General features: G+C 44.3%; 1 protein-coding gene across 7 annotated transcripts in view; it reads left to right on the top strand.

Moving 5' to 3' along the window:
• The window catches only part of Dcun1d4 (defective in cullin neddylation 1 domain containing 4), a 68,917-nt gene that overhangs the window by 31,034 nt on the left and 12,357 nt on the right, over nt 1–25,526 (top strand). For all 7 annotated transcript variants that reach the window (XM_028780801.1, XM_028780803.1, XM_028780806.1 and 4 more), the window contains 3 exons: nt 7,448–7,518; nt 10,527–10,618; nt 19,684–19,792. In XM_028780801.1, coding sequence (XP_028636634.1) covers nt 7,448–7,518; nt 10,527–10,618; nt 19,684–19,792 — 272 coding nt within the window. The remainder of the gene's footprint in view (nt 1–7,447; nt 7,519–10,526; nt 10,619–19,683; nt 19,793–25,526) is intronic.

Raw genomic sequence — 25,526 nt, 5'->3', positions numbered from 1 at the left:
TCTCTCTCTCTCTCTCTCTCTCTCTCTCTCTCTCTCTCTCTCTCGCCGTCTCGCTTCCTCCCTCTCTGACACAGGTCCTGGAAGGCTTCCTCCCTCTCTGACACAGGTCCTGGAAGTGCAGTTGGTCACAGTCTGTGAGCAGCACCAGGGTGGACTTGGGTGTGCACTGTGGCATGTGTCTGTAGGTAAAGGCTGTGAGGCTGCACAAGGGTGGCCTGGAAGTGGGTGTGCTGGTTTGGATTGAGGACAAAAGCACTCTCCCTGCTTTTTAACCTGATGTGAAGTGGGCAGAGTAGGGCCTTGGGTAGATGGTGTCACATGGGTTCTCTAGTCCCGAGGCTCCAGTTCTACTGCTGCTCCGAGGAGCCCAAGGCCAGCATGGATTAACACATACTAAGCTGGAGTTTCTCAGCTTTCCAGACCAGTGGAAACTCAGTCACTGAGTCCAGATGTTCAGTTAATAAACCCTTTCTCTGAGACTTCTTCCTCCCAGTGTCTGAGGTTGTCCATTTATTCCTTATTCTAATTTGGAAATTGGGTTGGCTCAGGGAAGAGGCAGGGTTTACTTTCAAGTCTTTTTGAAAAATGGAAATACTCAATTTTATATTAACAGTTTATCAGATACCTTCTAATTTCTGAAGTCTCATTTCTGAATAAGAAGTCAGGGTAGTTTTTACAGGCTTTAACATTTTTTATTTATTTTTTAAACAGTGCTCACTTACATAGGCCGTGCTGTTTATGTAGGCTGTGACTATAAGCCCTTAGGCTATTTTGAGTTAAGTTCTGTCAGTATTTGTCTTTTAGTCCCAGAAAACAAAACAAAATGAGATTAGAGACTAGGAAGATAGTATAAAATATATTTTAAAATTTGTTTATAGAATATATAAAGTATTTTATATTCATAAAAATTTGTAAAATGCCAAAGTGGGTATTCATGAAAATATGAAAGTGTATTTTGGAAAGCTATGTTAAAAACTACCAAAGAGACCCACGGAGGGAGAGCCTCTTGCTCAGTGATGTGCCCTAGCACTGTCGTGAGGACATCGGCGTGAGGGTCGGGGGTCAGGACAAAGTTAGATGTGTTTACTTAGACACCCTGTTTAAGGGGCAGGGAGGTGGGGGGCATCACTTAGTGTTTTGACTTTTCCTATAATCTGCCTTTCCCAGTTGACCTCCAGTGACAGCCAAGTAAGCCAGGGCTCGCCCAGCTGACTATTTGAGTACAGATGCAGTTGTTGTCTTAGGTCTTCCTCACTAAGTCATCTCGAGATGGACTGACAGATCCCTCTCAGTGTTTCTGTCACATCGATACACTCCATGACTGAGAGCAACCTGTGGAGGAACCTAGAACTTTCATGTTCACTCTGTCGCTGAGGGAAGTCAGGGCAGGCACTCAAGGCAGGAACCTGGACACAGGAACTTTCCCAGAAGCCTTGGAGCAGAGCTTGCTCAGCCTGCTTTCTTACAGAGCCCAGGACCACCTGACAGAGCTGGTACCACCCACAGTGAGCTAGGTTTTCCCGGAAGTGAATACAGGAGAGACAACTAAAAATTAAGGGCCATTTGAGGGGTAATATGGAGACCTAACACAGTGGAAGCTTCCTAAAACATATACATATATGACAGTGATCTAGATAAAGTTGCCAAATAATGGAGGAAATAGAACCCCAACTGGCCATCTCTTGTCACCAAGTGAAGCTTCTAGTCCAGGGACTGGGTTACATCTAACTGATGTTGGCCGAAGGGCCCATGGGAATCGTCAAACAACCCAGGCTGTTGCTAAGACTATAAGTTGCTCTCCACAAACTGATGGCAAGGGCCCATTGCTGAAGACAACGCCCACACAACTCATTGAACATGGAGAAGTAGAGCTTGGGCCTACAGAGAACCTTCACCCCTCCATTCTGGTGTCTTTGCTACTGGAAGATACTCTGCATCCTACCTACCAAAAGAGAAAGTTAAACACCTAGCCACAAGCCCTCTGACTGTGGTGTGTTGCCTGTAAAATATTTTAGTGCAACAGCACCACAGAGCTCCTGGAAGTGACCAACCAATGGCTGATCTAACTTAAGGCTCACTCCATGAGAGGGAACCCATACCTGGTACTTCTTGGTGTAACTAGAACTTAAGACAGATAGCCCAGAGACCTAGGATAAAATCACATACTACTGTTCTAAAACAAAGCAATCATAGCTCCTGTGAATTCAGAGATGGGGCAGCATGCACAGGGCCTGCACGGGCCTGCACCACATCCTTCATGTATCTCTTACGACTTTCAGTTTAGTGCTTTTATGGGATTCCTGAGTCAGCAGATGAGTAGTCTCTGATTCTTGATCAAGATCCTTTTGTTTGTTTTATGTAATTCTGATGTTAGTTCCTTCTGTTCGTCCAGTTCTGATATTAGCTTATGTTTAATCTTACTGTATTTTATTATTATTCTTATATTTTTATAATTTAAGATAATTTTAAATTTATTTTGATCATATTCTTCCCCTCTCCTAAGTCTTTCCAGATCCTCTCCCCTCCATACCCACCTAAACAAAACCCAAGACAACAATGAAATCTCCCCAAACCAAGAAAGAATAAATCCACACCCCCTAAACAAAACACCAAACTATAATCAAATAAAAGCAGCTCAAAAACCAACCAAGCAAAACCCAAACCCCTGTGGAGTCCATTATATGTTGGTCAGCTCCTCCTGAACATGAAGCCTGTCCTGGAGTGGTTAATAAATCCAGTGTCAGTCTTTTGGAAAAATTGATTTTCCTTTTTCCTAGCAAGTATAAGTGCAGTTCGGTTATCATAGTGGCTCGGCCCTCCCTCCCTCCCTCCCTCTCTCCCTTCATTCATTGATTCATGAAAATGCCCTATAGACTTGCCTATAGGCCAGTCCTATGGGGACATTTTCTCAGTTAAGATTCCTTATTCCCAGATGACCCTAGCCTGTGTCACGTTGACATATACAGTAGCCAGCAGCCATGTACAATCCCAGTGAGCAGTCTGCTGACAGCTGGATTGAAAGCAGTGTTACATGACAGGCGATGAGGTAATGTTAAATGATAACATGCTATATTTTGCTATTTTTAGAATACACTTTTGACAGTAAAACATTATAAACTATATACTGAAGTCATGTTCTTTTATAATACACAGACAGTTCTCTCTGTTAGCTCTGTCTGGTCTATCTAGACCAGGCTGGCTTTGAACTCACAGAGATCTACTTGCCTTTGTCTCTCAAATACTCTAGCATGTGCTGCCACACCAGATGCTCACTGTGGTTAAAGGCTTTCTGTACATTGTTTCTAGTTTCTCGTGTGGTTTTCAGGCTAATAAGTTGAAAGCCATCATTTTTGTAATGAATGTGAATGGTGGTGTCATATTAGAGGTGCAAAAGGAGCAGAGCAAGATGGGAAACACACACACACACACACACACACACACATGCAGGTGTGTAAGTTCCGTAGTCAGCTTCAGTGAAAGAGTTTTTAAAATCAGGAAGAACAGGAATTAAAACAAATGACAAGAAGATCTGTAAATACCAGAAAGCCATTTGTTCCTTGAAGCACACCTTAGCAAAATGGGAATAAAGGGTCTTTCCTTAGTAATCTTCAGTCTTCTGGCCTCTGCGCCAGTTAGCAAGAATAAGTAGTCAGGGGGAGCCACAGGGAGTGCCAGGACAAAACCAGAGTTACAGGTGAAGTGTGAGCAAGCTGTAAAATCGGCAGCCATTGTATGACTGCTTCACCTAGTATCACAAGCCTAGGGGATGCATGCCTAATCAGTAAGGAGAGGGAAGTGCAGCTTCCAACTTTTTACTTTGTGTCTTTTAGACCTGAATATTTTCTCATGTAAATGCATTAATTAATGTGTAATTCCTTCGGGAGTGCACGCGTGATCTTGTGTACTCACTGGAGCCAGAGCTGCAGGTACGTCAGTATCAACTCATAAATGTCTTCCCACTGAGTTGTGAGTGACATAGCCTGTTCCTCCTCACTGCTCTTATTTACTGTTGCTTGGAGGTTACTAGCCAGCCCTATTGCATATGAAAAAGAATTGAATGTAAATATTGGGAAATTAAGGTATTCTGGAGAGCCAAAGTGAGTTTCCTGATCATGTGATACCAGTATGTATATATTCTGTACATTTACATTTTTGTGAAGGGTTTATTTGGGAAGGATACTTAGAGGGTAAATCTGCTTTTTAAATATTTTTATCTTCACTGTCAGATGATATTTGTACTATACATTAATATACAGTCCCATCGCCTCCCCCAAGTTAAACTTGATTTCTCTAATGGTCAAGTTAAAATTAAGGAGTATAGAAAAATAACAGATAAGAAGGGAGGTCCAAGAAAGAGATGGCAGTTGACTATGGAAGACAGAGCATCTGTTCTTAAAAAATAGAACATTTGCAAATAAAGGGAAGATGGTAGCACTGGGAAAATACTTTTCTTTGTTGAAATTGTAAGGAAGGGGCTGATTCAGGGCAGGAAGTGATTCAGGCCTTTGCAGCAGATGCTCCTGGAGGGTACGCACTGTGTACTCTTACTGTGGCTTAGTCATTGTTCTGTATTGAAACTGCTCCGATGTTCTTCTCCCTTAATGGAATGCAAGACTTAGGTACCACTGACCCGTTTTGTATCCCAAGCACTGCCACAGTGCATAGTCTGTGACTTCTTCAATAAATGGTATTGATGAAACAGCAACATAGGAAGATGATTGATTCTGCTGGACTGAGTAGCTCATTGGATCTGCAGTAAGATCTGCAAAAAGATTCTACAGGAATTGCCCTAGTATAATACGCTTCACTTGCTGAGCAAACTCTTACTGAGTAACGCCAGCTTGGTGCTGCGGTTGTAGAATGAATGGGTCTTGCTCACAAGCTTTCAGAGAAGGGAAAATGGCTGGCTCTCTTGGATGCAATGTGCCTGACAGGGAGCACCGTCCTCAGCATTGAACAGAGTCACAACGGACATGGTTAATGTGGCTTGAGGTGGGAATGGGGGAGATCACTTGGTTTTATTCTCAGTGGTTGAATGAGTTATCCAGGGAAGAAGGGGAAGGAGAGGTCAGGCCAAGGCACAAAAAGCACATATGGCATCTGGCGTTTGTCATGTATTGTGAAATCACACAGAGGTCAGTAGGTGTTTCTGGAGCGAGCATCCATCCATCCATCCTTCCTTCCTTCCTTCCTTCCTTCCTTCCTTCCTTCCTTCCTTCCATCCATCCATTTTGTCCAGAACCCATGCTGGCCTCATCTAGCTGGAATAGCCAACCTTGAGCTCCTGATCTTGACTCTACTTCCTGAGTGCTAGGATTACTGGCTTGGATCATTACTGTTGCCCTTATATATGGGACCTCTGTGTGCGTGTGTGCCTGTGTGTGGTGATTGTGTGTGTGTGTGCACGCACGCGTGTGCACATATGTGTGTGTTGCTAAATCATAGAGAACCTTAGCTAATGTGCTAAAGACTTGGGCTTAGACTCTAGGTAATAAAGAGCTATTGGAGGAGTTAAGCCAGCATGGGAGTTGTACTTGGAGAGGACCTCGTAGTAGCTTTGTTCAGCATGAGTCAGTGGTCTCAGAGAATGGAGCCTGAGCCAGGGCTGGACTGGAGGGGAGCCAGTAAGTAACAGTGAGGAGGTGGGGCATTTGTATCAGGTGGCTAGTGAGGGAGAAGGGAGAGTGACTCCCAGGCTTGTTTCTAGGTATGTAGGGTTGACACAGAGAGGCCAGGTGTCATCTAGAGGTGCTGCTGGAGAGTGAAGTGAAGTAGCAGTGGGCTTGGGAAGAAGGTTGATCTAGTTTCAGATGTGGAACTGAGTAGTCAGGTGGATGGTGTAGACGGTCAGGATGAGATCTGAGAAGTTAAACTTTGAGTGGTTGCAAATTGTGGATGAGAGTCTAAAGCAATGGCTCTTGCCTTTCCTAACGCTGTGACCCTCCCTTTCACACACTTCCTCATGTTGTAGTGACCCCCAACCCTAAAATTACTTTGGTCACTACTTTATAACTCTTAATTTTGCTACTATTATGAATTATAATCTAAAATGTTTTGGAGATAGCGGTTTACCGAAAGGGCCACGACCTACAGTAGGTTGAGAACCTGCTGGCCTAAAGACTAGCAGTTAATGTTACACGTCCATTTTAATGAGCAAAAGAACCTATAAAGAATCCAAAAGAGGAGGAAAGCCAGATGAGAAGACATTTCTGGAGGCCATGGGAGGAGAGTTTCTTGAATAAAGAGCTACGTCAAACCTCTTGAGATCAAGTACAACACAGATAGAAGTTGTCCCTTAGATTGGAGAGGTAAGGAGTTACTGGTGATTTTGGTGATTTTGAATTTCAGGGGAAAGATAGGTATAGGAAAGAGAAAATTTCAGGAAAGAACAAGCATGAGTTGAAGTGGAGATACAGGCAGTCTCTGGGAAGGAACAGGTAGAACCAGGGTGTTGGGGAGACAGTATAGATCAAGGGTCAAATCTGGCTGGACAGATGTACTGAGCTTGCTGGGGACTGAACTTGGGCACCATGTACAACCCTAGGTCAAGTGCATCCTAAGCCCTCTTTGAGCCTCAGAAAACAGGCAAGAAGATGCATAGACAGACAGAGATACACACACATATGCACTCACTCACACACACACACACACACACACGCAGAGAGAGAGAGAGAGAGAGAGAAAGGGAAGGAGGGAGGGAGGGAGGGAGGGAGAGAGAGAGAGAGAGAGATTATAAAAAGAGAACAAAATGATAATGTCCCATGATATGTTCTGGACATTGATTCCAGGACTGGAGGGGACCAGACTCCACAGTGCTCAAGTCTCTAGAGTGAAATGAACTAGCACTTGGATCATGTGACCTGTGAAAAAATCTCCTGCCTACTCTAAATCATTTCTAGATTTCTAATACTAAATATGTAGTAAATTTATATACTGTGTCAGTATATATTATGTCCTACTTAGGAAATAATGTCAAGGAAAAAATCAGTATGGATTTAGTATAGAAATAATTTTTTTCAAAAACTGTTTGAATTTAGAGATATTGGATTACATTAGATTTTTTTCTATATAAAAACATGTTATAGTTCCTATTTTATAGAGGCTAGTGTGTGACTCTTTGTGATGATTCTAGAAATTATTGCATGTGTTTATTATAGATATCATTACCAAATCAGATGCAGAGTTTTTAGATACTTTAAAAAGCAGTGGTTTGAAATAGCCTTGTCCTTAGAAATGACCGCCTTCTCCAAAGGTCAGGGTGCACATTGAGTCCACGGAGAGTCCAAAATAGACTCCTTTAAAGGTTTAATCCTAAAGGGCTCAATTGAGTATTTTCTAATTTGTACTTGACTTCTTCCCAGAGGAGTTAGTTAGGTCCTTTTCTTCTTCTCGGACATATTTGATAGTGTGCCAAGTTTAATTCACGTGATACTTCCTTTCATTACAGGAGCTGAGGATGCGGTGGGTCCTGAAGGCATGGAAAAGTTCTGTGAAGACATTGGTGTTGAACCAGAAAACGTAAGTCCACCTTTGGGACAGTGTGGAATGGTCCTCCTTTCTTGCCTCTGTTTGTCTTTTGCAAAGTAAAGCAGTAACACAAGACGTAATTATGTGTTGGTTTGTGTGAGGCCAGCTAAGAAATATGTTCTAATTCTAGTTTGATTTGTAAACAGAATGTTTTCTCTCCCTTTCCCTCACTACTCCCTCCCTCCCCCTCCCCCTTCTTTGTGAGAGACAGGATTTGTCTGTGTAGCCCTGGCTGTTCTGAAACTTGCTGTGTAGACCAGGTTGGCCTCAAACTTAGAGATCCACCTGCTTCTGCTTCCCGAGTGCTGGGATTGAAGGTGTTCACCACCACTGCCTGGCCTGGTTTCTTCCCTTCAAGTGCTGTGCTGTAACTGTGGTCGTTTACTGAGTTGATTTCTTGTATATTCAGTGATAGTTTCTGATGTATAAAAAGGGTGTGGACACACATACCTACAGTGCCAGATGAGCAGAGGGTACGAGTCACCGTGTGCTGTGTGCCTTTATCCCCTCAGTAACTATTCCCGCTTAATAAAAGAGTTCCAGATTTTAAATAATTATTCATGAAGGGTTGAGTAGGTGGTAATTTCCATAAAATTTCCTCAGGTCTTTCACTTCTAATTGAACTTAACTCAAAAACTGACTGACTTTTAGTATAAAAGCACTAAATATTTCCCTCAGAATTTAGAACTATTTTATATATGCTTAATTATTTTTGCCTAGATCTCTGCATCATGACTGTGAAATGGTCTGTCTTGTTCTCACACGTTACACTAAAATGAAAAATTACATGTGTGCCCTGTTGATAAATGATGCACGTCAGTATCTCTCTAACTGCCAGTGTAACTAACACACACGGCCCGTCCCAAGGGAGTTTGTGGTCTGCAGGAGGTCTCAAGGGACTGTCCCTTTTGTTCAGACTTTTAAAGTCATCTGTTGCCCACGGTGTGTACTGTGCTGCTAATGAAAACTGGGAATTGAGGTTTTACACCTTTTGGTCTTCATTTTCCTTTTCTCCTTTTCTGCGCCTTGCCGACTACTCCCTCCCCACAGGTTCTCCAAGAGAAGAGTTAAATTTTCTAAAGTATCCTTAGAATGTGTCTCATGATGTGGATTTTTGTTTTGAAAATTTAAAAAAATTATTTCAAGGTGTTCTCACTTCAATATTTTGGTAAATTATTCACCTTGGTGTAAGCATTTAGAGAGGAGCATGTCATCAGTGTTTGACGTGGTGGCCTCTGCTGTGCAGGAATGAGGCAGGTTTCTCTAGCTGTTAGCTGAAGGGTGGGAGGGAGTTGAGCTGGCAGTGGTTAGAGATACGGATGGGCAAAGAAGAGAGATGGAAGAGGGGCGGGGCCAGCCGCAGGTCCAGTGAGAGTAGGAGTTCAGGGTTAGGCTTCAGGATCTGAGGGATGGGCTGAACATATATTCACTGAGGCAGAAAGCCTGCCTCCATGGGAGATGTCCTGGCTTTGATTCTGACTGGAAAAGGAAAAGTGCTTGAAGCTCCTCACCAATAACAGTTCTGGAGAAAAGGCAGCTAGCTATTCCTGGCATCCTTGTTGGCAGTTAGGAACCCTTTAGAACTCTGTTTCTGTAGGAAGAGACAGTCTTGATATGTAAAATTACGTGGAGGACTAAAAGACTAAATTAAGACTTGGATTGTTTCCAAGTATGTGCTGCTGTGCTTCAGTTCTGAGGTGGGGCAGAAGTACTGGTGGTATTTCATATCCTGAGGTAAGAAGTGGGGTTATAAACCCTGATGTACTGTCAGTCCTCAGGCTGCAGCCTGCCAAGCAAGCCAAGCAGTGGCTGAGGGCAGTGTTTGTTTTCTGATTCTATGAACACTTTACAGGTATTTTAACTCCTTGGTTTCTGATTTTATCAGGCCCATAAAATTCAGTATCCTTTCATTTACTAAGGATTGGGGGTCCTGAAAAACACATAGCTTTCTCACTGATTTAACCCAAGGATGGTGAGTGTCCACTGTACCTGTTTAACTGTGTGTGTGTGTGTGTGTTTGTGTTCGTGTGTGTAAGTTCATGTTCCTTCATTCTTAGCTGCTTATTAAACATGTTTTTATGCAGAACTTTAAAAACACTATTACATCTATTACAAACTAGATACAAATTAGTATCAAATACTAAAACTCTGTTCTCTTCTTTTTTTTCTCAAAACTTATCCATATACTCCTCTTTGCTCTTTAAGATTCATGACCTTTTTTCATTAATTGGTGTGTGTATATGTGTGTGTGCCTGTGTATGTGTGTGTGTCTGTGCCTATGTCTGTGTGTGTGTTTCTGTGTGTCGGTGTGTGTGTGTCTGTGCGTCTGTGCGTGCATGTGTGTGTGTGTTGCGGTACATACACTCTTCCTTAGGGAAGACTATTTCTCCCACTCTGGGCGGTCCTGACTGGCATCCTTCCTGGCCTGCAGTTCTTTGTGTGGGGCTGAGGCCTGCTGGGCTTTCCTGTCCCTGTTACCATGTCCGTGGGTACCATCCATGTTGAGTTCATGTTTACTTTAGTCTTTGTGACAGAACAGAATAGAGGCTAAGCCTGATAATACGCCCAGTCAGTTAAGAGTATAGGTTGGTTTACCTGAGTAAATTGATATTAATACATCAGAATTGCAGGACACCTCTGAGCTAGGAGAAACTCTACTGTGGGTAATCTGAAGAACGTATAATGTGCCCTTTGGGAGAGGAACTCTTCTTAGCAGCCCGCTAATTTATAAATCACATTTCTTTTACCTTTATTTAGCAATCATATTTTGACCTCTTTAAATCTAAAAACCCTACTGATTTTTTAATTTAATGTTTTAAAATAAAAATAATTTTATCACTAGTTTTATTATGTTATTTTTTTCAAACCCAACTAACTCTGCTTTGAAGCCACCTTTCATACCTCAGTGACTGGGCCACTGTGGGCAGAAGCTCTTGCAGGACATTGGAGTAGCTAATTGCCGAGGTCTGATTTGTCACTGTATCTCTGTATTTTAACAGGTAGTTATGCTTGTCCTAGCTTGGAAATTGGATGCACAAAACATGGGCTATTTTACACTACAGGAGTGGCTGAAAGGAATGACTTCCCTACAGTAAGTCCGGGGCTGTGAGGGTCTTGGGTGGTTAGTAGAGGGGTGTAGAATATGGGTGTAGGGTAAAGGAGGGGCCTGTCTGGATCTCCTCGCTCCTGGGAGCTCAGGATGTGGTAGAACGTGAAGAACAGAAGCCTGGTAGTGTAACAGCTTCCCTTTGGCCCGATATGGAAAGACCACAATCCATCCTGAGGATAATGATGTCATAGTTTAGTGACTGAAGTGTTTATATATTATATGTATGGCAAAAAAAGCAGTAGTATTTCTCTGGTGTAGCTCTGGCAAGAAATAAGTCTCCCCTTTCCCATGCATGTGAGCCACGTATGTAAACTAAAATTTTATAATAGCCACATTAAAAAAATAAAGTTTCAATACATTTTATTTAGCCACTGGCACCCACACATTATCATTCCAGTATACAATCATGCTTTAAAAATTAAGCTATTTTATGTTTTCTTTCTTTTAAAGTTCTTTGTTTTAAAAACTTATTGTTTTAGTCTATCCGGTCAGAACCATGTTGAACCCCTTAGTCCAGACTAAGAAAAAAAATTAGTAGTTTTATGTATTTACTTGGTATGTGTGTGTGCGCGCATATCTCCCCCCCCCCTGCTGTGCATCCGTATGTGCGTGTGTACTTTCTTAGCTTAGCGTTTCATTCAAAAAGACAAATTATTTTGCTGTATGGGAAGGAGCAACTTTGGAGAGAGGGATAATTCAGATGGTGTCCAAGATGAAAGACTAGTTAGCTTTGGTCTAAGAACCAAGAGTACGTTATCTTTTTCTTTTCCCCTTAACTAGGAATGACAGACTTACAATTTATTGGATTAAAGTTGTAACTGAGATGGTTTCATGACTTTATTGAAACCATGATGGACTCGTTGGCCTTTAGTGTCCCTGTGGGTACAGCCTCAGCCATGTGCATTGTGCCTTCTCTTTGCTGTTTTCCTCTTTGAACCCCACAGTGTGAAAACAGGCAGGTTGGCTTCACTTTGCACATTGCACAGATGGGGAAACTGAGGGTTTAGGGAGAGTGATATGTGACTCGTGAGAGGAGGGCTGGGAAGAAAAAACACGACTTGGCTCTTAACTCGGTTTCCTCTGCCAGCATCGTCCGTGGCGGAAGTCACCATCCTTTTGTAGATACATTTCTTGTCTGTGTGCACTACAGTTGTAGGGTGGAGGCCTAGGAAATGCCTGTGTAATGGCGTCTGTTGTGTTAGAGCCTGCTGACCTATCCTTTTCCTTATTGCTTTTCCTACTGCTGTCAGAAAAGAGTGATTTGTAGCTGTTCTCTGAGTGTCCATGTGATGAATGCGTGGCGTGTGGAGACTTTGTTCAGCTTGTCCAAGGCTGAGGCAGCACCATCTTTCAGGCCCGTGCTCAAAGGCCCGCGCTCATTTGTTCTTGAAGGGGTAGTGCTCATTTTCATACAGTCTTAGATTCTGTCAGACATTTATCTTCACAAGATTTCTTATTCATGTCAGGCCTTGCCTGTGTGTTTGGGTGCGACACTTCTGCAGAGAGGCCAGTGTCTGCATTGTTGGGGACACAGGACTCCATGAAGCTCTTGGTTATAGACTCTGTTCTGTGATGTAGTGCAGTGTGTGATGGGTGGATTCTTGAAGGTGGCTTGGACCTAATTCTACAAGTTCAGGGTCTGGTGATACATGGCCTGCTATAAAGACAGAGGAATCTGCTGTCCTTTTCTCTGTGTGTGGTGTAAAATGTGTAGACTGGTTTCCTTATCCAACATGGAGGTGCTCATTCAGGTAGAATTATCGCTCTGTGGTTCAAGTGTTGTACAATCTCAAGGTTTTAAGGACCTTCCTGTAGCTTCCTTCCCTTGATTAGCAATCTGTTTAGGAAATATCTGAATGGCTCTGATATGCCAGTTGCCACATCCTGGAAGAGAAAACCATGAGCACAATTCTCTCTCAGTGGTTCTCAACCAGTGGGACACAACCCCCTCGTGGGGTCAAACAGCCCATTCATAGGGGTTGCCTATGATCATTGGAAAACTCAGATATTTACGTACAATTCATGACAGTAGCAAAGTTACAGTTATAATTTTACAGTTGGGGGTCACTACAATATGAGGAACTGTATTAAAGGGTCACAGAATTGGGAAGGTTGGAAACCACAGCTCTGTCTTGTCACCATGACCTAACAAGAAGTGTGATAATTTGAATGAGAATGTGGCCCCATAGCCTGGGTATTTGAACATTTGGTCCCCAAGTTCCTGGTACTGTTTGGGGCCATTTAGAAGGTGTGTCCTTGCTGGAGGAAGTATGTCACTGAGTTGGGATTTGAGATCATATAGCCTTGCCTTCTACTTCTCTCCCTGCTTCTTGCTTGAGGTTGAGATGTGATGTCTTAGCTCCCTGTCACTGTGTCTGCTGCCTACTACTGGGCCTGCTGCAGGATGGACTCTTAGCCATCTGGAATTGTAAGCCAGAATCAACTTGTTCTTTAAGTTACCCTGATCAAAGTGTATTATCAAAATGACAGAAAACTAACTAATGCAAGAAGCAGCTCAGAGAGGAGAGGTTTATGTTGACGCACGACATGAGTAGATGTCTGCAGTGGGGACCTGGCGACAAAGGCATGCAAGTCTGCTTCCTCCAGCGTGGCCACACTTCCCGAGAGCTCCACAGCCTCTCAACCATGCCACTAACTAGAAACTAAGTTTTAAAACGTAAGCCTAATGTGGACACTTTGTATAGGCTCCTGACCACCTCATAATGCCAAGTGCGTTTAGACCAACTTAGAAGTCTTCATAGTCTTAGGGTTCCAACATTTTTTAGAAGTCCAAAATCTCTTTCGAGAGTCCAGGCAATCAATTAGTTGTGGGCCCTGTAAAATTAAGTATACTATGGCATAGAATAAACACTCTGATTCCCAAAATGAGGAATTGGGAGGATACCAGGAAAGAACTACCTAAGACCAGAAGCCCTAAATGAACACAAAACCTTGAAGCTCCATGCCCAGGATCTGAGGGCTCGCAGTGGCTTTCAAGCTCCGCTGGGCTACAGTATCCCTCCCACTGTGTCACCTGTGGGACACATGGCATCTCTCTTGGGCCAGCTCTCTTCGTACTTGCAAAGGTTCCTCAGTAAACATGACCACCTTCCTGGTTGCCGTCTGCGGTATTTTGGGATCTGTGTTGCAACATGGGCTTTAGTTCCACTGCTTGACGCACTGCCCACTCAGAGTTCTGTGCGGGAGCGCCTTTCTACTACACGTCGCCTGGCCTCAGTGTCCTGAGGGAGCCTTGGCAGTTCTCTCTCCATGACCCCGTAGCTCCAGTACTGTGTCTGCCTGAAAACATAGCACGTGTGGACAGATTGTGCCAAGTTGTGTTGCCAGCTCTAAATACACCCTGATCCAAGGTGCAGCGGCCCCTGTGTGCCTTCGACGCTGAACCTGGGGAAATGCCGTCCTAAGTATTCCACTCTTCCTAGGTGGCCTTCTTCCAGGTGCCGCTTGAATCAGTCACTCTCCAAATAAGAGTTTTCAAAGGAGTCTGCATTGCTGCATTTTGAAGTGTGATCAGTATGAGCCAATGGCTGAGGGGTTTCCTCAGCAATGTTGTTGGTCTCTCTTAATAGTTCCAGCTAGCTGGTCTGTCTGCACTTGCTCAGTTCTCATCTTGATCCCAGTATTAACACGGTTCAAATCCTTGCCAAACTGGTTCACTTCTGTCTTCACCTCCAGCCATGTTCACACTTCTTTCTTCCTGTTCTCTTGACTGTAAATGGAGGTGAACGCATGTGAGCCTTGCCCACAGCTCGGACATTTTACACTGTCCTGAAATTTCCTGTTAGACAAAATAGACGATTAGTTTTGAACTCAGCCTTCAGCTTTTTAGAACATGAGCCAACAATTGCCAGTTCCTTGGCAAATATGATTGGTCTCAAGTCCAGTTCCCCAAGCTCCATCCCCCCCCACCACGCGCCCTCCTGAGAGCTGCTGGGTAGTCGTCCCTCCGTTGGTACTGGAGGCTTCCACACTTTGACCAGGCTAGCCCAGTAAGCTCAGCTTGTGACATTCTAGAACTTTGCTAGCCTTAAAACTGTTGCAGCTTTAAATACTCCAGTAAATGTGTTCCAGATGTGTATGAACCACACTGTCAGGCATTTATCTTTATCCTTCCTTCTGGTTCATTTCAGGGCCCCAGCCCCTGGGGTGCTGCTGCCCACACTCAGGGTGGTGGGTGTTCATCCCTGAGTCATCTCTCCAGAAACACCTTCACAGGCACCGAGAGTTACACTTCCTGGGTGATTCTAAGTGCAGCCAGGTTGACCATGAAAGTAACTTGTCACCAAAACAAAGCCCGTTAGGGGCAGGACTTAGAAGTAATACTTAAAAAGTTCAGAAATATTAGTCATTCTGCTCGTTGAATCAGCTAAGTCCTGTGTTTGTAAGATGGGTTTACCTAGTCCACAGGAAAACTCAAAAGGAAGTTGCTTGTGTGTACTAAAATGGAAGTGGCCTGTCTTTCTAGTTATGTTTGTCTTCTGTTTAGATTTCTCCCCCTGGTTTTTGTCAGTTTCATTTTATTAAGTCTTTCTTGTTAAATACTATAGATTCAAGTTGGAACCCATGTGTATATGATAAAAACCTGTATCTATGTGCAGTGATACTCATTTTACTTTATTTAAATTGATACAGCAAAGTACCATAGACAGAGACGCTTATAAATAGCAGAAGTTGGCTCCGCACAGTTCTGGGTGAAGCTATTGGCTAAGGCTCCAGCAGCTTCGGTATCTAGGGACAGCTTGGCTCTGGCTTGTCCAGGAGTGCTTGATGGCTGTGTGGCTCACCCGCTGGTTAGGACAAACGAGTTACTTTAGGCCGCTTTTTTAAGGACATTAATCCCATTCACAAAGGCTTTGCCTTCATGACTCAGTCCAAAATTCACCTCCAAAATTTTAAAAATATTTTTAACTTACTTGTTTAAAATCTAATCAAACATGTATGTGTATATTTTGACCATAACAGTTCACTACTCTTCCCACCTTCTCCTGGTCACCCTCACCCCATCTTTCTCCTATCTACTTCACATCCTCCCCCTTTAACTGTTTTTTTTTGTTATTAATAACCCCTGAATGTAGTTAATTCTTCCCTGTGTGCCTGGGTATGAGGCCATCCACTGGGCATCAAGCCCCACAGTTTAATACAATGCCTTGGGGATTAAGATTTCAGCGGACAAATTGGTGGCGTGTGTGAGTGAGAGAGTGGCAGACACAGGTAGAGACTGTAGCAGTCCAGCCTTTGGTGAAAAAGACAGCCTCTCAGAGTGGTTATTACCTCACAGTGGGGATGTTTTAGAACTGGAAGGGCCTTGAGTTTGGGGAGGGCTTAGAATGGTAGCCAGTGTTTGTGTAAAGCTCTGGTAGGCTAGGAAAATAGCTTTGGACCACATGAGGGGATGCAGGTGTTGAGGGCTGAGGGGTGGGCCTGCTGTCTGTACTGAGAAGTGTACTTCACTCACTGAGCTTGTGACTTACCATGTAGAATACACTTGAGGTGGAAATACAGCCACTTTCTGGAAAGCCCTCTGGGTTGGACACAACACAAACCTGTTTCTCTATTGTCCCTTATCCTCTGACAGGGTTCTTGTTGGGTGTCCACTAGAGGGCAACCTATTGTTTCAGGCAGGGCAACTGAGCCCTGTCTTCCTATTGGCTTGAGCTCTGAGTTTACAAAGAAGAGCCCCTGTGATAGGTGGACCAGTACTGCTGGATATACGGGATGGAATTTTGGATATACGTTTGATATTTGATCTCATTTTAAAGAGGAGACTTGCTTATTTCTCACAGTTGGACATGAGTTGCAGATGTTTTTCTAGAGGAGGAGAAAGGTCATCCAGGCCTGGCCCAGGTCTTGTTTTGGTTTTGCACTCTGTCCTGCCCCAGCACCACACACACTCCGTTCTCTCTAGCAGCCCTCTCTGTTGACGTTCCTGCACCTGAATCTGTTGCTCGGGATGAAACAGCCCATCTAAATGTGTCCCTTGCGTTTCCTTTCTAGTGACGACTAGGAACCCAGCCTTACATGGTTTTGGATGGACTAGCTTCCCCCGTTCCAAGCCCTCCCTCAGTATTCGTAACATTAATTTTTTCTTTAATTAATAGGGTCTTGGTTCTGCAGAAGTACACCCAATGTCAAATAAGCCTAAGCCAGCTGCTGCGCCCATGTCCCAGCCATACCTACCCCATGCTGCCTTGGGTGTTTCCTTTTTCTTGTCTCTGCCATCCTCATTTGGGTTCTGACACTAGGTCTATAGTTAGACTCTCAGCTTCTCAACTCTTTTTGGGAGATCTGAAAGCTGTTGAGGGTGCACGCCTGGTCTCTCCCACAGCAGGAGGCTGCCTCTGTTGTTTGTAGGATTCAATATAAAGTTTTCACAGTGGACTGTGGGAGACTTGTATAGCCATTCTTTTGGTTTTGAATGAGTGAGTTCATTAAGTGTATCATAGCAAATGAAATTAAAAGAATAGATTAGTAACAAACATGAAATTGAGGGCTTAAACTATCCAGCAGAATTGATTGTGGAAGCCCTTTTAAAGCAGCCAATGGCATTCCTGATAGAGCCGAGTCCCCTAGGATGAACTTCCAAGTAAACGAACAGAAACCCCAGGAGAGGAATGTCAGTGAGTGAGGAGCTCGCACATCCTCCAGACAGTGCCTGGGAAGCCCCACTAAGGCATTGGCTATAGTGCCTGATTGGGTGGTCCACCTGGAAACCCACTGGGGAAGTTGAGGCAGTCCGGTGGAGCTCCCCACCCCCATGTCCCTCGGCTGACCTTCAGCCTTTCCCACTGCCCACCCTCCTTCCCTCACTCTTGGCGCTTTGATACTACTGGTAAACAAGCCATGGTAGGTTCTGCACTTTGATACTACTGGTAAACAAGCCATGGTAGGTTCTGTGGAAGAAAGCTTTGCCTTCGAGCAGTCTGCTGTTGAGTTGTTCTCCTTAATCCCTGCCACCCTCGGGAAGGCAGCACATCCCCCTGACAAAGATGACACTTAAGTGTGTTTGAGCAGGGGCTGCACAGGATGGGACTGGGGCCAGAGGACAGTCCACCCCTCTTTCAAGAGCCAGCTTCTCAATGAGTTCAGACAGTACATGACAGTTCACCAGTGTACCATTCATTACAAGGTCACAGGAGGACTTTGTACTGTTGACTGAGTTCCTGGGATAGAACTGTGGTCACCGGATTTGTGCAACAAGCTCTCTTATCCCACCCCCCATCTTGTTGGCCTGGTTCTCATTTTTTAGGGCTTACATGTTGCAAATAAAGTTAATTTGTAAAAATTACTAATTAGTGTGCTTCCTTATCAAAGGTAAACACTATTACTTACTGGTAAAAACAGATTGTCATCATCAGGGCTCCTGGAAAACAGCTGGTTTCAAGTTTGAAGCAGAGAAAGAAGAAAATGGGGGCTGGGAACTTCTATGCCAGAGAAGGAGGAAGTGTGTAGAGATTGGTAGGCTCACATCAGAAGGATGCAGGTTCCAGGGCCTCTGCCCAAACTGGACGGTTTGAGCATTGTAGAGAAACAAGTCAGGAATGGATGAACACAGCGAGTTAAAAGAAATGGCAACTCTTAAGTCCACAGAGTGAGAACAGTGTTGTCCAGGGCTCCTCACAGGAGGACATCGGTTCAGGAATCCATGTGCTGCGTCTTCAGGTGTGGTCCTTGCAGGGCTATAAGCTGCTTTGTGTAGATGGGGTGTTCAGCCGCCATTCAGACCCTAGCGGGGGTGTAAAGATGCTTTGTGTAGGTGGGGTGTTGAGTGGCCATCCAGCCCTGCTGCATTTGCTGCTAGGAGAGGCAACTGAGATGTCAGAGGCTGGGGCAAGGGGTGTTTGCAGTGGCTAGGACCCCTGCACCGGTACCTTCATTAGGGGCATTGGAGATTACCAGCAGAAGGCATGTAGGGCTTTCACTGATGTACCCGAATGTCACCATGTCACAGTCAGGATCAGTGTCTCTGCACTAGTACGTCTGATCTGTAAGTTTATATACAGACTATTTAAGGGGAAATTGAGGCATCAGGAAAAGCAAGTTGAAAACAAAACCTGATGAACTGGGTAGTCACAGTCTTGAGGTGGCACCCACAGGCTGCTTAATATTAATATTTCAAAGCTAGGAGAGTACACTCTAGGGCTGGGGAGAAGGCTCAGTTGGCAAAGTATTTGTTGTACAGGGCTAGGGTCTGAGTTTGATTCCCAGACTGGATGTTAAAAGCCAAGCATATTTTCAAGTATACACATGTAAATCCCAGCCCTGGGGAGATGGAGACAGGTAGGTCACTGGGGCTTACTGCCCAGCTATTCTAGCTTACTCGGTAGATTTCTGGCCAATAAGAGACATTGTCTCAAAGCAAGTTTACATGTACAGCACCTGAAGAGTGGTACTTGAAACTGACCTTTGCCCCCCCCCCCCCACACACACACGAACACACAAATAACTAACAAATGGAGAACTCGGAGCATCCCCTCCCTGCGTTAATACAAGTTAATTTCAGCGATAGGGAACAGCCTGGTGTGGCAAGGTTCCTCATGGCGTGCCCTGGAAGCACATAAGGACACAGTGCCATGTTCCCATCAGCAACATGTGTGAGTGATCGTGGGGAACCTACGTGACAGAGTGGCATGCTAAAAAGACAGCTGCAATGGTCTCTGAAAAGCAGCGTCAGAGGCACTTTGCAGAGCAGTTGGAGGCAGTGTAGGCTGTGTGCTAGCTGAGAAAGTAGACATGGAACACTGGAATGGGGTGAGGATTGATGGCAATGTCATTGAAGCGTCCAGGCCTCACGCACGCGCACGTGAGAAGAACATGAGTGTGACGGGGAGTGTGTGAAGCTGTGCTGGGTTCCTGGGTGTCCACTCTTCTGTGCCTTTAACACTTACTAAAAAGTACAGAAAGCAAATGGTCATTATGGACACAGTCCCATTTCCACCTTTTTTTTTAAATTTTGGTTTTTATATTAATTACTCCAATTTAAAAAAAAAACCACTCAGGTTGTAATTTACTTTTATTCTGTTTCCTAGATGTGATACAACAGAAAAACTCAGAACTACTTTGGATTACTTAAGATCATTATTAAACGATACAACAAACTTTAAGCTCATTTACAGATACGCGTTTGACTTTGCACGGGTGAGTTCTCTGGAACCTGTCCAGATGTTTCCCCTCTCCCTCCCCTCTTTTATTGCCTTTGGAGATTTGCTTTTTACACCACAGCAAAGACCTTGAAAAGTGACTCCAAGGGCATGAGCTAGTGTTTCTAATGCTTTGAAAGCTGATTCTGGGCGAATGTGTGTGTTGGCTAGAAGCTTCAGTGACTGCCACTGAACAGCTCCTGTGACAGGCTTAGGAGCAGGTTGTATTCCAGCCCTGTATCTGATGCTTAGAACTGTTGGATAGTCTTGGAAAGGCCGTCCGTTTTCACATAACAGACCTTCTCCCCTAGAGAGACTAGAACTGACCATAGCTAATCCAGTTTCACTTTGAATGATGTCCTGGGAAAGAATGTGAATCTAAGCCAAGTCTGATTTCCTGTTTGTTGACTTATCGATTCAAGTCCGTGTTTGTGACAGGAGTGAATAAAAGCCTGGTCACTTTAGGGAGCGAATTCCAAAGGACTCGGTGCCATGTTCATGGAGAACTGGCCTCTGCCTAACTTATAGCTCTAACTTTACTCCCGATGAGGATCTTCTCTGGGTGTTTGTTGGGTTTAGATGGCTAGACTTTGGTTGGCTGCATTTTTTTTATATTTCCTTCTTTTTTACTTATTTGTTTTGTTTATTCCCAGTACAGTGAGGAATTAGTCTTTCCTTCTCTGTGCTGACCCTTTTTATTCTTCACTCTTTGGCTTTACCAGTTTTAGCACCAAAAATGTATTCCATGATGAATTAGAGTCTGCAGCTGAACATCAGTCAGCAGTGCTATGCAGAGTCATAATTCATGTCATTCTGAAACCGCAGCCTCACAGAGTCGTGGTGTGCATGGGGTTAACTGCAGCTAGGAACGGAAGGATGAGGGTCACACGTGGTGCTTGATGGAGTGGTATTTATGTAATTATACGTGGACGTAGAGCTTAGTACTAGTTTCTAGGTTCAATACATACTCCCCTCCCCTTAAACATGTAGAGGTCTCTTCAGGAATATCTTAACTTTCTACACCCAAATTGGCTCTTTGGCGTCTTGCTTAGGTGTCAAAATTCTCTTAGCCACCCTCTGTGCTTTGGATTCAAGTCTCCTTTGCTCCTTCCTGGCTCCCTCCCATTCTGGGTCAGTCAGTGTGGCCCACCTTACAGGAGCTCTTTCGATCTCCTCTTTCTTGGTGCCTCCACTCCAGTGCAAGCTTGTCAGCTGAGGTCCTTGTTACTTGTAACCTGCCTCTTATGCTAGGCGTCTTTCTACACTCGGCTAGCTCCCTGCATCACTAAGGAGTCATCAGTCATCCTCTGTCCCCTTCCTGAAGCCTTCGGCACCTCTCCCTACATTCATGCCAATGTGTGCATCCTCATGGGGCTGATGCAGCTGCCTCCCAGCAGCCAGGAGATGTTACCCACTGCATATAGGAGGAAAGGGAGCCAGAGGGAAGTAGAGGAATGACCTCTGTCATGTTACTAATGGACAGTGGATCTCCCACTGAAGCACTTGAATCTGGGACTTCCTCCAGCCCGACATAATCCCGTTCCAAGCTCCTGACATGGTGATGTCTGCAGGGAACTGTATTCCGTGTGACTTGTCGAGCCTGAGGCCTGACCCTTCAGCTTTTCTGCTGTGTGTTTCTGGTCATGCTGGGCCATTGTCTGAAGCCCTGTTTGCATTCCCACATCCATCTCCAGGTCTGTGGGCTGCTCTGCTTGTAGCCTGCTGGGTCAGCCCGTGTTGGAGGACTTGGCCACAGTCACCTTCACACCCCAGTAACTCCTTGGTGTGACATTGGAGTTTGAGAACACACTCTTCATATTCCTGGTAGATCCAGGACTGTGAATTTTCTATGTGTTCAGTAGAGGTCTTTGGTTTTGAGGGGCATCTTCAACAGATAGTGGTGAATTATTCCTTTTTATACAATGATGAATAATAACTACTCATTTTTATCATTTAATTACCAAAGCCATTCATTTCAGCTTGAGTACACACTGAGGAGAATCTGTTGATAGTGTATGAATTTTGGGAAGCTGGGTTTTCATTTGCATTCAGTTGGAATGTCTGCAGGCTCTGCTTTGATTGGCTTGCCACACAGGCCAGCAGCTCCTAACCCTGTCCCTCAGCCTCGCTCCCGGGCCATTTCTTTTTGATACATTATTTAGTAATATGTTGATTATTTTGCAGATGTTTGGGATTTCTGGGTAATTTCTGGTAAAGATTTCCTGGGTAATCTTTCTATTATGGATGCTTAATTTAATTCTGTTAGTCAGAGAAGTACAATTTCAATCTGTTTAATATATGGTCCAAAATATGGCCTGCTCTTGATTGTCACATATCTCTGTTGACTCTGAGTTGGGTCAGTTGGGTTGAAGGTGCTCAGGTCTTTACTGACTGCTGTCTGTCAGTTCTGTCAGCTGAGGGATAGTGAATTCCTCAGTTCTAACTTACTCCATTACCCTGCATCCAACCTACTCCAGTATGTTGTGAAGCTGTGATGTTAGGTTTAAACATGCTGTTATGTCCTGAATGAACTGACCCACTTTCCATTCTGAAGTGTGTCTCTTCTTTATTCCAAAGTTACTGTGAGAAACGCACTGCAAATGGCACTCATTGGCCAAAATCTGCATGGCGTGTCAGTTCTCTCTCTCTCTTCCCTTAATCCATGGGTGTCTGTGTATTTAGAGTTGATTTTAGAAAGATGGTGTGCGTGTGGATGTGACAGTGCGTGCCTTACAGACGCTGATGCTGTGTCTGATGTGGATGTAACTGATATGGCCTCCTGTTTTGCTGCTTCTTCCTATTTATCAGACCTGTTCTTCAAAGGGAAAAAATCATCATTGCCGTGCCTTGGCCTCTCTTCATGCCTTCTGTGGGACTGAGGTGGGGTTTTCTGTTTCTTGTGAGTCTGACATTTCTTCCATGTTTTATTACCCATATCTCTATTGTATTGTTTCTGCTGCTCACCCAGGCCTTGCGGTGGTGCGTTAAGGGTTTACGGTTTGCACTCGAATGTGTAGCTGTGTAAGACCCTCGGCAAAGGTGACTCTTGTTTTGCCGTCATAGCTTGTAGACTTTACTCACGCTAAGAGTCTTACACTGTGGTCTTGTTTAAACAGGCAGGTGTGTCTATTGCAGGTACCCAGGTTGCTGCTGCTTCCAAGTTCTTCTTTCCTCTTTGCAGACCAGTCTCTGATGCCATTTTCCTTGTGGGGAACAAAGCTTCCTTAACAGTCCTTGCAGGCAGACCTGCTGCTCAGGAAGACTTTGGCTTTGCCTTCATTTTCACAAGATGCTTCTCTGGGTAAGGCTTGGTGCTGGCACTTTGCCCTCCCAGTGATGTCTTTCGTTGTCTCCAGCAGTGTGGCATCCAGTGCCATTCCCATCTTTATTCTCCAAGCACAATGCCTGTTTACTGAGATAGTTTTCTCTCTTCTCTGCTGTCCAGCAAGTAGGCTGTAATGCTTCCAACACAGTTTTCCCAGTTATTGGGAAACCTGATTGGGATTTGCTGGGCTTTTTGAATCTGTCGGTTCGTAGTTGATATTAAACTGGGAAATCTTTTAGGTCTTACCCTTTAAATGTGTTTTATGTTCTTCCTTCAACTATAAAATGTTTGTTATATTTCTTGATACTGTTTCATGGACCATCAATAGCACATTCTCCTCATTTTAGAGTTTTATTGTTGTGTTCTCCCTTATTAATCTTTAACATTTTCTAATCTCCTGTTAACGTCTTGCATTGCAGATACTATTTCATCTCAGAAGCCCCATTTCTTTTAATACCTTCTGTTTTTCTTCTCAGGACAGTGTCCTTGTACCTCCCTAAACATAGAGACTGTGTTACTAGATAGAAATAGTTGCCAGCCGAGTCTGTCTTCCATTGCATACTGTGTTGGGCAAGTTCCTCCTGATTCTGACTCTTGCTGTGTGGTTAGTTACTGTCCTAGTCCTTGCCTTGGGGAGTGATGTGAGTTCTGTGTTACAGGTTGCTGGGTTGCCTCTTCCACTTGGAATCGGTTGTGTGCTTTGAAAGGGTGATCCAGACCAGCCTTTATTTTGGCAGTGCCTTGGTATGTTAAAGCAGAGCTGTCTCAGTCCCTAGTGTGAGCTCTTTCTACGTTGGCCGTGGAAACACAAACCATCTTCAGTCCTCTGTCAACTCAGTTTCTGCTTAGCCGCTCCAGTACATCCTTCTGGAGGCTCTCATGTGCACACCAATAAGTGCATGGCCGAAGACTAGAGGTGACTCTGGAAACTTCCAGGCCTTTGTTTTTTGACCCTTGACTCCTTCCTTTTTGGCCTACAGTGTGTTTTCTGTAACTCAGGAAAACGTTTGGGCTGTACTTGAGTTTCCCCTTTTATTTGCTGGGGCCTGGAACCCTCCTCTGGAGAAGGTCTCCTGTTGGGCTTTCCTAGATGATAGTCTGTTGTTAGGGTGGGAGAGCAGGGGCTTCCTATCTGCTTCCACTTTCAGAAAACAACCAAAGCTCTTTCCAAGTGAAAGCAGAATTCAAGCCTCTTCCCTCTGTCTGTGCTCCCCGTAAGGAACATGACTCCTACAAGTCGTAAGTTATAATTAGCACAACAGAGCTTTTCAATTGTTGTTTCAATGAAGTTCAACGTTAATAATAGCAGTGTTAATAATATCTTAAATGTTTCAAAATAACAAGTGTATAATACTTAAATATTCTGAGTGGTACTTTAATATATCAACAAGAGACTATAATACAGTGCTTCTCAATCTGTGGGTTCAGACCCCTTGAAGGGGTCATCTAAGACCATGGATACTACGTTGTGATTCCTAACAGTGGCAAAATTACAGTTATGAAGCAGCAATGAAATAAGTTTATGGTTGGGGTCATAACCACAACATGAGGAACTGTATTAAAAGGTTGTAGCATTAGGAAGCGTGGGATCCACTGCCATAATATGATATAATATTAGAAAACGGTAAAGACACGTGTTTCTCACTCAGGGCCTGGGTTTGGTTCCCAGCACCCACATGGTGGTTCACAACTGCCTGTGACTCCAGTTCTAAGAGTTCTTATGCTCACAAGGGCACTTGCACACATATGTATAGGGACACACTAAGCTTTTGAGTGGTCACATGTGGTGCACATACATATGTGCAGGGACACACTGAGCTTTTGAGTGGTCACATGTGGTGCACATACAAATGTGCAGGGACACACTGAGCTTTTGAGTGGTCACATGTGGTGACCTCTGGTTCTCTCTGCTCTGTAGTTTTGTTGATGTCGTACAATCGTGACACTTCAGAGGTCACCTGGTGCAGCCTTGTCAGTCCTCAGTGGTGAAATGCTGCCAGACAGGAGGGGCAGTTGAAGGCCATTGCTCTGTCATGTCTTTCCACAAAGCCATGCTGCCTTCCTTGTCTCAATTTTGCCTGTGTCCTCTGGGGTCTTACAAGGGGGAATAGGAGAATAAAAAACAAAGTTTGCAAGAGTTCTCTTACATATTTGAAATCTTCTCTTGGTATTCTCGGCATAAGATTTTCCCCTTAGTGTAAGTTGTGTTTCTTTTATAACTAGTACCATGAAGAGTCTTCCCAGTTGATAGTGTTTTCCCTCAGTTCCCTTGAGCTTTTATAGAGATAGTGTCTGGCAGTGATTTTACAGGCTGATCCCAGACTCCAGGTTATCCCAGGAGCCCGGGGGGAACCTGCCCAAGCAGGCAACTGGAAGGCCACTGAGGGGGCAGAGCATTGGCTGGAAG

Source organism: Grammomys surdaster, unplaced genomic scaffold (genome assembly GCF_004785775.1).
Source record: "Grammomys surdaster isolate TR1022 unplaced genomic scaffold, NIH_TR_1.0 372, whole genome shotgun sequence".
Lineage (NCBI taxonomy): Eukaryota > Metazoa > Chordata > Mammalia > Rodentia > Muridae > Grammomys > Grammomys surdaster.
This window is presented reverse-complemented; position numbering and strand designations above follow the sequence as displayed.